General features: G+C 41.8%; 4 protein-coding genes across 5 annotated transcripts; 2 read left to right on the top strand and 2 right to left on the bottom strand.

Annotated features, from left to right (window-relative positions):
• Positions 1 to 58: 58 nt before the first annotated feature.
• LOC108033076 (NECAP-like protein CG9132) lies at positions 59 to 9,159 on the bottom strand. 2 transcript variants are annotated; one of them, XM_050890549.1, is made up of 5 exons: positions 9,081 to 9,159; positions 3,152 to 3,258; positions 1,810 to 2,206; positions 1,306 to 1,511; positions 59 to 1,043 (listed from the first exon to the last, which is right to left on the bottom strand). In XM_050890549.1, exons 2-5 carry the CDS (start codon positions 3,232 to 3,234, stop codon positions 992 to 994), a joined length of 738 nt encoding a protein of 245 aa, XP_050746506.1. In that variant the 5' UTR covers positions 3,235 to 3,258; positions 9,081 to 9,159; the 3' UTR covers positions 59 to 991. The 2 variants fall into 2 exon arrangements, with proteins under 2 accessions (XP_050746506.1, XP_050746505.1); XM_050890548.1 differs by lacking the exon at positions 9,081 to 9,159 and adding an exon at positions 8,897 to 9,068 and having other exon boundaries at positions 3,152 to 3,343.
• Positions 9,160 to 9,403: 244 nt separating this feature from the next.
• Positions 9,404 to 10,519, top strand: LOC108033075 (rab-like protein 3). Its single transcript, XM_017107244.3, has 3 exons — positions 9,404 to 9,502; positions 9,582 to 10,100; positions 10,157 to 10,519. The coding sequence occupies exons 1-3, from the start codon at positions 9,457 to 9,459 to the stop codon at positions 10,432 to 10,434; spliced, it is 843 nt and encodes a 280-aa protein (XP_016962733.1). The 5' UTR covers positions 9,404 to 9,456; the 3' UTR covers positions 10,435 to 10,519.
• Positions 10,514 to 11,800, bottom strand: LOC108033074 (decapping nuclease DXO homolog). Its single transcript, XM_017107243.3, has 2 exons — positions 11,023 to 11,800; positions 10,514 to 10,952 (listed from the first exon to the last, which is right to left on the bottom strand). Exons 1-2 carry the CDS (start codon positions 11,712 to 11,714, stop codon positions 10,517 to 10,519), a joined length of 1,128 nt encoding a protein of 375 aa, XP_016962732.1. The 5' UTR covers positions 11,715 to 11,800; the 3' UTR covers positions 10,514 to 10,516.
• A 310-nt stretch (positions 11,801 to 12,110) lies between these two features.
• LOC108033006 (uncharacterized) lies at positions 12,111 to 14,440 on the top strand. Its single transcript, XM_017107131.3, has 2 exons — positions 12,111 to 12,430; positions 12,489 to 14,440. The coding sequence occupies exons 1-2, from the start codon at positions 12,198 to 12,200 to the stop codon at positions 13,663 to 13,665; spliced, it is 1,410 nt and encodes a 469-aa protein (XP_016962620.1). The 5' UTR covers positions 12,111 to 12,197; the 3' UTR covers positions 13,666 to 14,440.
• Positions 14,441 to 14,687: the final 247 nt, after the last annotated feature.

Here is a 14,687-nt window from a genome sequence, read left to right as displayed (position 1 = left end):
GCTTGGGACGGGGATCGATTTGTCGGGGCTCAAACAACAGTTCGGAGTTAGCAAGATATCCTTCTCTACAGTTATGTGGTTTATTAAATACATATGGATATTTCTTCATATTGTATATTATATATAATTCATTTGATTTACTTAATTTCTATGCGTGTGTGTGCCACTTTTAAACAGAAAAAAATATATTACCGTGTTCCCGATTTCCACTCTCTCGAGCTCTGGGGGATCAAGTTTTAGGTTCCGATCAATGGCATATCGATGCAGGTTCCCCTCTTGATCAGACCGATTTCGATCTCACCTGACTCGATCGAAGGCGAAAGGGGGAACAGGTTGATAGATCTTGTATAATTTCATGTATTCCATTTAAGGTAGGTGTGAATCAAGTTGATCAGGGGTTCTTGGAGAGTTAACAATAAATTAAATTGGTATGTAATGCGTCCTATCTCTCATCTGCGGAATGTCCTTTCACGTGCGTGTATGTTCGTGTGTAAGTACTCAAAATTTGAATATTTCACTTTAGTTTAGTTTGCAGTGTTCGTGTTCGTGTATAACTTGATTTAAACTTAAGTTGCCTTTACTTGCATTATCTCGACGTTAACAAATTACATTTTAGAATAATTTCCATACAAATTATCGTTATCTTCATTTATACAATTAACAACCAGGCTAAATAGTTTGCTACCAATCCCCGCCCACTGAGAACTCGCCCCGCCATCATCTTTGTCCACCAATTAGAGCGAGAGGCCACGATTGGGATGAGGAGGGACCGAGCGGCGGACGGGGAAACTAATACACAATTTTAATTTAATTAAAAAACTTTAACTTTAACGCGTGACGCCTATGCTGAATGTTCTGTTCAATCTTTTGGTCGTGTTTGAAACGAAAATAATATGCTTGCAAATGGTAAATAAAAAACATCTGGAGAGTCTTAAAACATAAAGTTCTGGGGGTGGAGGCGCAGCAGCAGCAGGAACAGGAGGATGTCTATCTAGAACTGCACCCAGTTGGCATTGGCCGAGTTCTGTTGTCCTTGGTTGCCACTGAAAAAGGAGTTTTGCATTAAAAACACGCAATATGCCAATAATTAGGTTCTCTAAAATAGTTTAAAAAGAACAGCTTGAGAATATCCTACTATAAATTTAATGTTTTTTTAAATTTTTTATAATTAAGTATATAAAAATATACATTTTAAGAAGAGTCTAAAGAATTCGCGGAGCTGTTTGAGTATGTACATGTAGTATGAGTGTGCCATAGGCCCGAAATGACGTTCCACTGTGCAAATAATCGCCCGTAAGCACTCACCCGGCGGATGCATAGTCGGTCCATTCGGATCCTCCAGCGGCGGGTCTGTGGGCGGGCGAGACGCCGGGACTTTGCCGTACCGTCGTGACTGCGGCGGCGGCCGGTGGTGGAGCTATCTTTCCGAGACCGCCGGGCGGCGGGGGCAGGACGCCCGATGAGCCCTTGTTCTTGCCAGTGCGCGAGGATCCCTCGGAGCCGTCCTTTTTCTGAAACAATGAAGGGGACAACTTGTTTTAAATGGGTTTACAAAATTCTTGTCGGCTTTCTTTAGCTTAAAATAGTATTTTTGTTTGGACTTATGTGCTATATAATAATCCAATTCATTGGTTGAGATAAGCTGACTCAACGGAAAGAGAGGAATGAGCTCGTCTTCATCTGGATGGCGTTAAAAATGCCAGATTGCATTTTAAAAAAGTCCGACGACAACGGAAAGTCTCTTTAGGTTTGGGATTACAGCTATTATAAGTAAACCTAACTAGGTCAGACCCGGCAACCTGAACCCACCGTTATCCTCATGTTGATCTTGATGGTCTCGCCCTCCTTGAACCCCAGATCCAGCTCCTGCTTGGGCTCCGTCTTCTCCTTTTCGATCTGCTCCTGGTTCTTCACCCACTTGAAGTGGTCCTGCAGCGCCACATTCAGATCGAAGGAGTCCGACCGGTCTCCGAATCCGAGGCCGAGGAACGCCGACCGGCCGTTGTCGTCCTGCACCCGGATGACAAAGTACCTGGAGCTGTCGGAGACCGCCTCGATGGCCACGCCGGGATATGTGTCGATGGGGCAGTTGGCGAACAGGGCGCCGCTGGTCTTGTCCTCCAGCTTCAGGATGACGGCGGTGCCCTTGGCCACCAGTCGCATCCTGCCCGTCCAGGTGGGCTCCTTCAGGTTCCAGTCTGCCGCCCTGCGAAGGTCGAACAATGACGAATCAGTTACCAGAAGCTGAGCATTTCTCTATTTTCATTTTCTGCGGAAGTGCTAGAGCTATGATAAGCTATAAAAGTCGAGCAGAACAGGACCGATATTTGCCTTATCTCTTGGTTTCCTATGCAAATATGTCTTTAATCTATCCGGTTCCTCCAGCAAGTAAAACTACATAAAAAGAATAAGTAATCTTCGGAATGTCTTAGTTTTATCAGAATATTAGGTAAAAACATGACTGTTAAAGTAGAGTTCCGAAAGGGATCATCATAACGAATATAAATGTTTTTATACCACGATTCTGAGATGATGAACTGGGGATCGTAATAGCTATATATACCATATCTTGTAAGTGATGAACGATTAGTTATGCCATAAATTGCAATAGGAAACGCTGGTTCTTGAGGATTACTTCACCAGTTTTCCGAGGGATATGTTGCTCGGGTGGTGCCCGGAATACCCCCAACACACGGGGTATTCGGTTAATTTGTGTTATTTGCTCACCTGAGCGCAGTTAACTGTGAAATAAACAGCAACAAAAGGAAAACAAAGAGAGCAGCAATAGCAACAATTACACACACGCCAGCGGAGCTTTTTCTATTTTCCCCCTGTTTTTTTCCTTTTTTTTTGGATACGTGTAAGTGAAAATGTTCAAACACAATAATTTCACGGAAAAAAATCAATTGGAATTGAACTTCAGAGGCAGGGGCACAACAACAACACGTCGGGGCGCCTTTAACCTTGGCTAAAAAGCATAATTAATGCATTCTTACGGCGCCCAGCGCACTCGATAGGTAAATATGCACACACAGGCACATGTGTGTGCACTGTGGGGGCGTTGAAATGCACGAAAAACTTTCAGTTTTTGGACTTTAAGAAAGGGGCGAAAAAGTAGTCACCGATTTTCCACTCCGAGTTCTCGACTCACCTATAGCCTCGATTGCTCGCACGGGGCGGTATTTTGTAGATAAACACCTCCGGCTTCACGATCAGCACACTTTCGTATTCCATCTTACTCGAAATTCAACTATTTTTTTTTTTTTTTTTTAAATATTAAGTTACTTCCTTCCGTGAAGAGGGAAGAATTATTTGGCCGCCCCGTTGGAACGGGTTAACGCCACTGCCAATGTATGAAATTAAATTTCAAGAAAAACAAAATTTAATGGACAGCTATGTAAATATCGTGCAGTAGTTTCTGGTGATGTTATGATGACAATGAACGATGAGCGATGACGATGAACGATAAGCGATGAAAATGTTATCAATATGTGTGAGAAATTTTAATTTTGAGATTTTGTGAGTTGGTATAAGCGTGGATGGTGTTATAGTGTGTTAAATGAGCAGTGTGGAGTGTGTTGTATTAGATATTAATATTAGCAGCTCGAATGAAACTGGTAATCGATGTCCAATTTTCAATTGGTTCATTTCCAAGTAAACGATAGATATCGTTATATTTAAGTAGTGTTGGATAATTTTGTCTTGTTGGTGTATATTTTGAGCAATTTAACAAAATATGCGAAATGTCTTCATTAACGTTACACGAATCGCATAGGGCGTTATCGTAGACTTTCATTTTGGAAAGTGTGTATTTGTCAAAAGCATGTCCGCTTAAGATTCTGTTTAGAGTCTTCGTTTCTATACGGTTGAATAGGTGTTCTTTGTTTTTAAACCAAGGCTTGGAAGTGGTATATGGTGAGAGGAGAGAGTAACCCTTGTTACGCTCTAATGAGAACAGACTGTATTCACGCTCCCAGTCTTGTTTTATTTGCGCGAACATATGATTGATTGCGTCCTTAAGGGTCCATCTGACGGGTGCGAAAGAGCCGTTAATTTTAGCATTTTTAGCCGCTGTATCTGCGAGATCGTTTTCCCAAATATTGGAATGGCTTGGAATGTGGTGAAATTCTATGGATAGCAGGGTTGGGTTGTTTATGACTTTTTTCAGAATGCATTGAGAGATGCAGTTTTTGGAGTTCGTGTTCTTTATTGTCTGGATGGCACCAAGACTGTCAGTTAAAATTGCTATTTTGGAGAACTTTTTTGAAATACCGAAGTCAATGGCTTTTTCTAGGGCTGTGAGTTCAGCAGTCAGCGACGATAGTTTTTTGTCGGTGTAGAAACTTTTTATCGAATTGGAATTTAAGTGGACAAAGGCACCTCCTGTAAAATTTTCCGACACAGAACCATCCGTGAAGATGATTTCCATATTTTTTGAGGTTAAACTTCTTATTTTTTCTTTAAATAAAGAGAGAATTATAGTCTCGTTTGCCATTTTTTTATTTGTACAAGTACCTTTAAAGAAATTTGTGTCAACTGAAATCTTGCGTGTGGACAGAGAGTAAGGACAAATAGGAGCAATACTATCCAGGATATTTTTAAATTCAGCATAAATTCTACTGTAACTAGTATTTTTGGCTACAAAGGAGTTTGACAGAAGCGACGCAGATGGTAGTCCATGAGCGAACGTTTTGGCCAACTCCTTCGCTGTAGCGAATTTAATCCTATAAGCTGGAGGAAGTTCAGCTGCAAGATTATAAATAATATTAATTGGAGTCGATTTAATAAGTCCTAAGGCCTTTCTAAGGTGGAAATTAGCATGCTTATTTATATTGTTTTGTACTGATTTTGATATGTTTGAAAAAGAGGAGCAGGCGTATTCATATCTAGTTCTAATAAATGCTTTATAAAAGAGTAGTGACTTGCTTGGATGTACTCCGAAGCGGCAACCACTGAGCATTTGAATAAACATATTCGTTTGATTCGATTTAGAGATCGTTTTATTTACATGCTGAACAGACGAGTTGTTTGAACTTATGACTCTACCTAAATAATTTATACTATTTACATTTTTTAAAATAATATTATTGCACAAGATACTTAAAGGTTTTTTTCTTAGATTAAAATGAATGGTGGCTGATTTGTCTGGATTAAAAGTAAGATTATTAATATTGCACAGTTCCATAAACCTATTTACTTTTTGTTCTAATTTCTCTTCAGCCATCGAAAAGACTTTGTCATAACAGACTAGAAAGAAGTCGTCAGCGTACTGGAACAGAATACTGTCATGGTCATTACTTAAGCTGTGAAGCTCAGCTGTATATAAATTAAAGAGGATTGGACTCAGACAACTACCTTGACTAACTCCTTTGTTTACAGTTATCTCTGCAGTACCCATAGTGAGAACTCTTTTACTAAGGAAGTTTATAATGAAATAAATATGATTGTGGTCGAAACCCAAACTAACTAATTTGCTACCCAGAATAGGGATATTGACGGCATCAAAGGCTTTACTTAAGTCTAAAACCGCTGCGGTAACGTGGAAACCACGAGCTTTTAGGTTGGCTATGTTATTTATTACATCGTTGATGCATTGGGCAGTAGAATGGTTTTTTCTGAACGCATAGGATCTTGGTGGCAGAATTTTATTTTTATTAATGTACTCTTCCATCCGCAATTTAATCAAACCTTCTAAGCACTTAAAAGTCACACTTAGAAGGCAGATAGGTCTGTTGTTGGTAATAATTGAAGAGTCTAGATTTTTTTTGGGAACAGGTATAACCCTTATTTTCCGCCACTGATCTGGAATAAACCCATTGTCTAAAGTAATGTTTAGCAGGGATACCAGTTTTTCTATTTGACTTAAGGGTAGAGATAGAAGCATTCTGTATGAAATGTTGTCAAGACCCTTAGCCGAGTCTGGGTTACGAGAGTTAAGGAAGTCAAGAAGTTCACGCGCTGAGAAATTAGAGTTGGTATATCTATAAAGCAGATCAGGAGAAAAAGATACGTCAGGACACATCGCAGTGTTGGGAGCTGTGGCTATTTGATTGAGAAAATCTCTATGTTCTGAGTCAGATATTGCACTGTTTGACGGTTTAATTTGTTTAAAAAGTTTAAGATTTTTGATTTTGTTCCACATATCTTTCAGAGAAGAGGGGTTAGAAATGTCTTCTGCTAGCTTATTGAGGTTTTCTTTTCTCATTTTATAATAATAGTTGTTAAGTTTTTTATTACTGTTAATATAGGCAATAGCATCAGATTGTAGTTTGGATTTAAAATATTTTTGTCTGCACGCGTTTCTTAATCTAAACAATTTTTCACATACCTCGTCCCAATACTTTTTTGGAACATATCTATTGTTTGTATTTATTTTAATTGAATTATTACAGTGTATTGTTTGGGATAAGTTGGAAATGCTATCTAACGTTGTAATTTGAATTTTGGAAAAGTCTTTGATTATTTTATTATGGTTAAATTTAATAATATTAGTCGAAGCAGAAATTTGGTCTATTTCAATTAAGATTGGGAAATGATTGCTATTTGATATTTTAGAATTTATTGAGGACCAGTTAGAACAAAGATTGCTACTATTAATGAAAGTGAGATCGAGTGTTGAAGTATAGGATGGGTTATGGGAGTAAGTTGGAGAGCCGTTGTTAAGGCAAAAGAAACCGGAGTGTAAGAGGGAATTTTCTAAAATACCGCCTCTGACATCTTGAGTATTATTACCCCAAATGCTGGATTTGGCATTGAAGTCACCACCTATGACAGTTAGACCACTCGATTGAGCAGCAATAGTAAATAGATCATCGCAGCCTTGTTGAAAAGAATTAATGTCTGTGCTGGGAGCAGCATAGACACTGAAAATATTAATATTATTTCTTAGGTTAATTGTACGGATACCAATGACTTCTAAGCTAATATCACAGTTGATTTGTTTAAAGCGTATGTGTTTTTTTAAGTAAATTCCAACGCCTCCATAACCATCGTTACGCGGCTTACATACAAAATTATAATTTGCCAAGCTACACATGGAATTATTGGAAATCCATATCTCTGATAAAATTGCTATGTCTATGTTATTGTTTACTAAGAATAATTCTAGTAATTGTTTGTTATTATTAGCAGTTAAGCTCTGAATATTATACTGTAGGATTTTTATTGTCATTTAAATAATATAACTTTATGTTTTATTTTCAAATGAAAACAGATAGACAAATGAAAGAGAAAAGAAAAACGAATAAATAAAAAACAATTAATTTAACAGAAAAAAAAAAAAAAAAAAAAAAAAAAAATCAGAAAAATAAGTAAATAGATAAATAAATAAATAAAAAAGTTATTATTCAAAATTAAACAAGTTGATTAATTTTGAACAAATCAATTTTTGAGTTTGTAAGTGCTATTCTGTTTCTTAAATTCTCTAAAAAGTTTCTTGATTCAGGTACTAAATTGGTTGTTTCGTTGACTAGAAATGAGGATATTTCAGAAGCTAATTGATTTAAGCTATTCTCCGCAGCTTCAAGAGCTGGATTGTCTAAAAAAGGTTGACTAGAGGGTGAGGAACTAGGTGGATTAGAATGAATGAGAGAAAACTTTTCGTTTGGAGTGTACTCATGTTCATAAAGAGCAGCTTTCCAGCTGATCATAGTGTCGCGTGAATTTTTATCTTCGTTTTTCTTGTTAAGAGAGTTCTTAACAACCTTATTAAAAGGGTTTTGTGCAAATATTTGTTGGGTAGCTATTTTGGTATTATTTTGTAACACTGGATTGGCAGATTTTCTTTGCCATGTTGGCTGGGGGAAGTGGGTTAAGTCGTTGGTGTCGACTTCATCTAAAATTTGGAAGAGAGAGGGGTACCTAATCTTCGTTTCATTTCGTGATAAATTCTCAATAGTCATACATTTCTGGATAGCGTACGCTCTCTTACGAGCAGGGCACTCAAGAGAGGTGGCTGGGTGATTTTGTTTGCAGTTGGCACAAACGAGTTGATTACATTGTTGTTCTCTTGAATGCGAAAGAGAACATTTACTGCATTTTTGTTCAGTTTGTTTACAATGCTGAGCAAAGTGATTAAATCTAAAACAACGAAAACATTGACTAAAAGGAACATATGGACTAACATTAATTTTGGTGTACAGGAAGACAATCTCGTTGGGAATTTGAGTACCTTTAAAAAGAATCTTAACCCTAGGAGTGTTAATAAAAATATCTTTATTGTCTCGGTCCTTAGTCTTCACACGAATTATTTCTTGAATAGGTACTGGAGAAGAAATGTACTCCTTAAGTTCAGAGTCGGAAAATTTTGTCGGAATATTAAAAATAATACCCATTTTAAAAATGAAATGCTTAAGAATTTTAGGTTCGTAACCATTACTTTTAAGATTTGAGGACAGGATGCTATTAGCTGCCGTTGCTGACTTGCACTCAGCCTTGCAGCGCCCATAACCAATCTTATTTACTGAAATTATATCTTTAATATTTAATTTTAGCAGGACAGCATTTAGTTCAAGAGGATTTATAGGAACTCTTCTAGGTCGGTTTTCGCCATTGGTTTCACCAATTTTGTCTATGTAGACCACAAAGGGTCCCTTGTGAGCGCTGCTGTACGAGTATCCGTTGTTTTCCAAATTTCCACTTTCTCTCTTCTCTTCTTTGCTAGCAGGATCCGTTATAGCTTTACCACTTACTTGGCTGGTTGGACTCGGATGACTTACAGGGTCAATGACTTCTTTCATCACAACTTCTTCGCTTTCCGATTCTACTAAATTGTTATCCGTAGGTTTTTTCTTTTTATTTAAGGGCGATAATTTCGGCCTTTTAACGTTGCTCAGCTCCGAATAAGGGTTTTTACCCTTGGCCTCGGAGGAGGCCATTTTTCTTGGAGTAACTTTACCCGTAATTGATTGTTTATTTAACCAATAACAACAGACAAATATTTATAAAAGGTATTAAACGTATATATTACGTTATATTTTTGTTTTGAAAAAAAACAGAATAAGTAAAAATCGGTATCACACACTGCTCAAACACCTCCGTTGCATGCAACAGTCAGCACGCGAAAGATGTCAACTATTTTTGATTTTGTTTATTATCTGAATTTTGCCAAGTGTTTTTTTTAAGCTTTTTAGCCAGTGTGACCATCGAGCGACGGTTCGCTTATACCAGCTGACCCGCAGAAAAATACTAAGCTAATTACTGAAAGTGAAAAAAAGGAAATTCATATTTTTTGTATGTATATAAATGTACTCGTTTATAAGGTTTTAAGTGTTTTTGCACTTTGCACTTTTTTGAGCTAACAAAAGCAGAAAAAATTAAAATGGAATAATAATTAGCATTTTGTTGAATAAACTCGCTATTTACCAGCTAGTTGTCAAACTTTTGTATTCGGTTATTTGTTGCTCTAGTATTTTTACGTGGCACATTTGAATACGGCAGGAACGGTCACACTAAACAATGGCGATGAACAATCGAGTGCGGATTGTTGTCGTCGGAGATTCGGGTAAATATTGGCCGCCAACGGCCCTGATCACTGTCCTCCGCCCACTAATCCCGTCGAGCATCGGCTCCTCCCCCACCAGGTGTAGGCAAGACCTGCCTGACGCACCTGATCGCCCACAACGAGTCGCTGATCCGACCTGGCTGGACGGTGGGCTGCAACATCCAGGTGAGGATCCACGAGTTCAAGGAGGGTACCGCCCGCCAGTGCCCCTACTTCGTGGAGCTCTTCGATGTCGGAGGATCGCTGAGCCACAAGAACACCCGCAGCGTCTTCTACTCGGGCATACATGGGATCATCCTGGTGCACGACCTCACCAACGGCAAGTCGCAGGAGCAGCTGCTCGACTGGCTGTACGAGATCGTCAACAAGGAGGGCAAGGACACGTACAAGGCACGGGCCAGCTCCCTGCCTCCCTCGCCACCCACCCCGCTGAGTAGCTTCTCCTCGAACACTTCCGGCGCGGACGGGCACATCCGGTTCGACATGGAGGAGTTCATGGGCGCGACGCAAACGCCCATCCTGGTCATGGGCACCAAGCTGGACCTCATCGACGAGAAGCGCCACCCGAAGACGTCGGTAAAGAAGGCCGGCGGAATAGGTGCGTCATTCAGTTGTCTGCCAGAAAATGTAAAATTCACTTCCTTGATCCCGTAGCCGACAAATGTGGCGCTGAGGAGATCTGGCTGAATTGCCGGGACATCCGCAGTCTGGCCGCTGGAACCACCGATGCCGTGAAGCTGTCCCGCTTCTTCGACTGTGTGATAGAGAAACGCGAGTCCCTAGGCGGCAGCGGCGGCGGCAGCCACGTATTTGGAATGACCGGGTTCACCAGCTCACCAGGCAGTCCGCCGGACAGGCGTCGCTTTGGTCCCGCAAGCGGCAAACTGGAACCAAGCGCCGTGCCCCTTCTGGAGACCAACGACCTCAAGTGATCAGTGCATTCAGTGTTAGCTCTAAGTCGCGTTGTACATACATAGATTTCGTACGAGAATCATTAAAGTCTAAATGCAATAGTTATACATTTGGGAATTTAATCATGTTGCAGTACCAATCGGGCAGGATTTGGTGTTCCGGTCCGCGCAGCACTTCGTAGTGGGCCTGTCTGTTCCGGAAAGTCACCTGGACCACGGCAAATGGATCGTCAATGGCCACCAGCAGTTCCTTAAGCTTGCGCAGGAACTGCTCCAGGAACCAAGTCATGGCCGATGGGTTCCACGGCTTGTTGCGGGCCAGCGTGCGGACATCGAACTCTTTGATCTCCTGCACCATGCCCCTATTGTCGCGCAGTCCCGCGTAAATCGTCTTGATGCCCACCAGGAACGACTGGCTCCACCAGTTGGCCGACTTATAGTTGTCAAAGCTCCGCTTTTGGTTGGAGCTCATATTGTGGGCGGTGGTCTTTAGCTCCACGAAGGTCAGCGAGTCCAGCACTTTGGGATCTTTGAAGTCCCTAAGGGGATAAGATGATTTGAAGATGTCGAACCTCAACCAATAACCCAGTGCATGCCTAGAATACTCACACTGGCACCTGGCTGACCACGCAGTCCATCTCGGCTCCGTAGAGCAGCCTTATTCCGGCCAGCTTTCCACGGAACACGCCCATGAACTCCTCCGCCTCGTTGACCGGCACATTGGTCACCGGCTTGCCCTGCGCTTGGGCACTAGTGACGTACTGCTCGAACTTGAAGCCCCAGGAGCACATGTCCTTCTGGGCCTCGGTCATGTTCTCGTTCTCCAACTGCTGTTCCGGCGTCTCCTCCTTGGCCATGTAGACGCTACCGTTGAGGAGTGTGGCCTTGATGCGGAATTCGCGATACCGCTCATAGGGCATACACATGAGCTGCCTCAGAATGCCGCGCAGCGTGACAAAGTCGATGTCCAGTCCCCAGCCTCCCGGATCCGATTTCCTCGGGCGGAGCAGCTGCTCCTTGTGGTGCTGTATGTAGAGGAGCGCGAATTCCAGATCCTTGGTCGCGAAATCCGAGGCTTTACGGATCACATCCGCTATCCCAGCACTCAGATCCATCGGCAGGGGGGGCCATGGTGGCCCCACCAAGTAGTTGGCGCCGCTGGCGTCGTCCACATAATCCCGGCGAGCGTTGATGCTGCAGACTCCGATGCATTCCGGTCGAGTCATCGATGGAAACTGTCGGTCGAACGGGTCGCCGAGGCGCTGCCAGGGCAGGTGGATGACCCCTGTGTCGGCGGGCATTTCTCTCTCTCCAGGACCTTCACGTCCAATCAAATTGCCCGGAAAAAAGGGGATTACTTATGATCTTTTAAAATGCAGGCATTCAGTGTGACCGTAGCGTGGTGCAAAAACCGTTGGACTTTTATATTATTTACTAGATTTGATTTCTTAAAATACAAATAAAGTAAATACCTTAAAATATACTTTAACTACAATTATTTGTTAATTCAGAGATATCCTCTAAAAAATAATTTATAAAAACAAAAATATGAAAGAAGGGTAAGTCAAGTTCTTTAAACCGATAATACAAAATGATATAGTATGTCGATTTTGAATTATCTATCTGTTTTCATTGCCCATACAATATTAAGCTTAAGTTTTTAAAGTATTTTATAATTATAACTGTTGGTGGAATAGTTGGTCTTCTGATAGGCGCGACGGTCACACTAATGCACCAAAATACAAATTTTATTATTTATTTTGTGCTATAAACGTGATTGACCAATGAAGCATCTCCTGGAGGACCCGTTGGTCCTGGGCGACTTGCAGCCGCTGTCGGAAAAGTCCGGTATTGCCGAGGATCGGCAGGAAGGGGCCAGGACTCCTGCAGCTAACTCCCCGCCCCTTGAGGGACTGCCCGATTCTGCGGAGGATTCGCAACGAGAGAAGGACACTCTCTGCAAGTTGGCCTGCAGCCTGCACAAGCTGTCCAAGGAAGATCACATAGTCATCGATCGGTAAGCAGAACCCCTTTGATTAGCCAGCCCAACTTAATCACCAAGTAATCCTGTACAGAAAGCGCAACCAGGTGATTCGCACGGATGCAGTGACCCAACAGATGACCATTTACCGCTGTCCGGATCCCAGTGGCATGGGAATTCGTCCGCCCATGGCGAAACATGTCCACAATCCGCCGCCCAAGGTAGGAAGACCCCTAAAAAGAGCCAGCTCAATGGCTGCCACAGCTCCTGCTCCCAAAAAGCAGCCACCGGCGGTAGAGGAACCTATTCCTGAGCCACACCGCACTCGTTCCGGTCGCCAGGTGCGCAGCTCCATGCCCCAGCCCGCTCCCGTGGTCAGTGGTCCCGCCGTGGAGCCGAGCTCTGCACAGATATTCGAGATGCTGGTGGCAGATTTGCGGGACAAGGATTACCGGGCACCCATGCCCGAGCCGAAGACTAACTGCAGCAGCGAAGAGCCTATCACAACGCCCACTACGCGAGCCGTGCCCAAGAATGCCATTTGCCCCGGGTGTGGGAAGATCTTTCTGGGTCGCCGACTGCAGCGTCACTTTGTCAAATTTCCGGAGCACATGCCGCGCCTTGGAGAGCAGCCGCCAGTTGTTGCAGCAGGAGCGCCTCCCAGCTCAACGCCTTCGCTATTTGGCCTCCTAACCGCACAACTGCAGCGGCATTCGCATCTCAGCGAGGAGCAGCGCTCCGATCTCTTCCTAAACGAACTGAACGACTTTGTGGAGCAGCTCCAGCTGCGTAGCCAGCGGCTCATACGGAATACCTCAGGATTGCACTTCGTAAATGCTCGGGTTGCACGAGTTCTGGGCATACCCGAGGGTCAGTATGCACTGGATATGTCTGCCATGGAATCGCCGCAGGCTCCCATGCCGGAGCCAGAGGGTGGAGCCTTGGTTGCCGGTGGCGTCGGCGGAGGAGCCCGTAATCTGGTGGTCTACGCCGAGCTTAGCATGTCGCTGGACGATCCGCTCACAGACGAGGCTGCGCAGCGACTGAACCTGTCCGCGGGCGGGCAGCTTCATCCGCCGTCGGAGGAGAGCCTACTCAGGAATGTCAGCGATCTTATGCAGCCTCCGGTGGCAGCTGCTCCTCCGACCGTGAACCATGGCTACGATCATGCGAGCGACAATGCCGTGGAGGCCCTAACCATGAAGGAAACGCCCAACGCTGAAGCCATTCTAGATCTCAACGTCGATTTCTTCCAGTTCAATCCTAATTAGTTATGGCCTTATGGTTATCCAAGATCTGTAAAAAGATTGAACAGCAATCTACAATTTCTTGTTTACACTGAAAAAGATAATGTTAATGTGTGCAAACTGGATTTTTAGTTCCTAACGCTAGAATCAATTATAAATATATAATTTTTAGTTTTAAAACTTGAAAGAGGTAATGAAGTTAATATTTTCGAAGTATCAGGAAAGTGTATATAATATGTAGTGATATACAAAACTAAAAATTCGAATTTTCTTGTTCACATATATATATGTGTATATGTAAAAGAATATTTGAACTCCCTGAATTTTTAAAGAAAATGGAAATGTATGATGTAAATATACAAATAAGATGGTAAATTTTATGGTTTTTAGGTTTACTAAAGCTTAAAATTCAGAATTTTTAATTGAATGAAAGTAATTTAATGCTTGTATATTATTTTCACGTTTGATTTGCCAAATGAAAGTAGTCGGAATTCTGAATTATGTTTCTCTTAATGAATGAACTTTTGAAGAGTTTTAAACTGACTTATGTAAATACATAAATAAGAGATGAATTACTTTTAAGATATATTTTGTAATACTCCTGAAGATGGAGATTGAAACTGTATGCATTACTTAAAGGCCCACTCATCAATGAGAATGAAAATATCTTGCGATAAATCGGGCCATGTTAGCGGACGAGGGTCAATATAGCCTGGTTGATTGAAATTATTTATGAAGTACTTAAGAGCCGCACGAAAGATGTCCATTAAATAAATTTTTGCCACAATGAGTTTCGAAATGAATGCTTTTATATTTGCTAGAACATTTGGTGGCGATAAATCATCTCGACCAATTTAGTTTAATGTAGCTTTTTCACATGTAGTTTTAAGTTATCTTTCCATATTTGCGATTACTACACAGAAATTTTTCGGATATCACATATATTTAATAATTTCGGGACAAACTGTAAATTTAAATGAACTAAAATGAGCAAAAATTAACTACAAAAATAGCTAAACTAATAGATTGATTTTAGATACAGTTTA

Source organism: Drosophila biarmipes, chromosome X (genome assembly GCF_025231255.1).
Source record: "Drosophila biarmipes strain raj3 chromosome X, RU_DBia_V1.1, whole genome shotgun sequence".
NCBI classification, from domain to species: Eukaryota; Metazoa; Arthropoda; class Insecta; order Diptera; family Drosophilidae; genus Drosophila; species Drosophila biarmipes.
Note: the sequence above shows the minus strand (reverse complement) of the source record. Positions and strands in the feature narration are given on the sequence as shown.

Bases quoted from the DNA above. Each gene is read 5' to 3' on its own strand.
- LOC108033076 (XM_050890549.1), bottom strand. From the start codon at position 3,234: ATGGAATACGAAAGTGTGCTGATCGTGAAGCCGGAGGTGTTTATCTAC. The intron at 2,207-3,151 runs GTGAGTCGAGAA...CGACCTTCGCAG, and splicing joins GCGAGCAATCGAGGCTATAG to GGCGGCAGACTGGAACCTGA. The intron at 1,512-1,809 runs GTGGGTTCAGGT...TCATTGTTTCAG, and splicing joins AGATCAACATGAGGATAACG to AAAAAGGACGGCTCCGAGGG.
- LOC108033075 (XM_017107244.3), top strand. From the start codon at position 9,457: ATGGCGATGAACAATCGAGTGCGGATTGTTGTCGTCGGAGATTCGG. The intron at 9,503-9,581 runs GTAAATATTGGC...CTCCCCCACCAG, and splicing joins TGTTGTCGTCGGAGATTCGG to GTGTAGGCAAGACCTGCCTG. The intron at 10,101-10,156 runs GTGCGTCATTCA...TTGATCCCGTAG, and splicing joins AAAGAAGGCCGGCGGAATAG to CCGACAAATGTGGCGCTGAG.
- LOC108033074 (XM_017107243.3), bottom strand. From the start codon at position 11,714: ATGCCCGCCGACACAGGGGTCATCCACCTGCCCTGGCAGCGCCTCGGC. The intron at 10,953-11,022 runs GTGAGTATTCTA...TTATCCCCTTAG, and splicing joins GTGGTCAGCCAGGTGCCAGT to GGACTTCAAAGATCCCAAAG.
- LOC108033006 (XM_017107131.3), top strand. From the start codon at position 12,198: ATGAAGCATCTCCTGGAGGACCCGTTGGTCCTGGGCGACTTGCAGCCG. The intron at 12,431-12,488 runs GTAAGCAGAACC...AATCCTGTACAG, and splicing joins GATCACATAGTCATCGATCG to AAAGCGCAACCAGGTGATTC.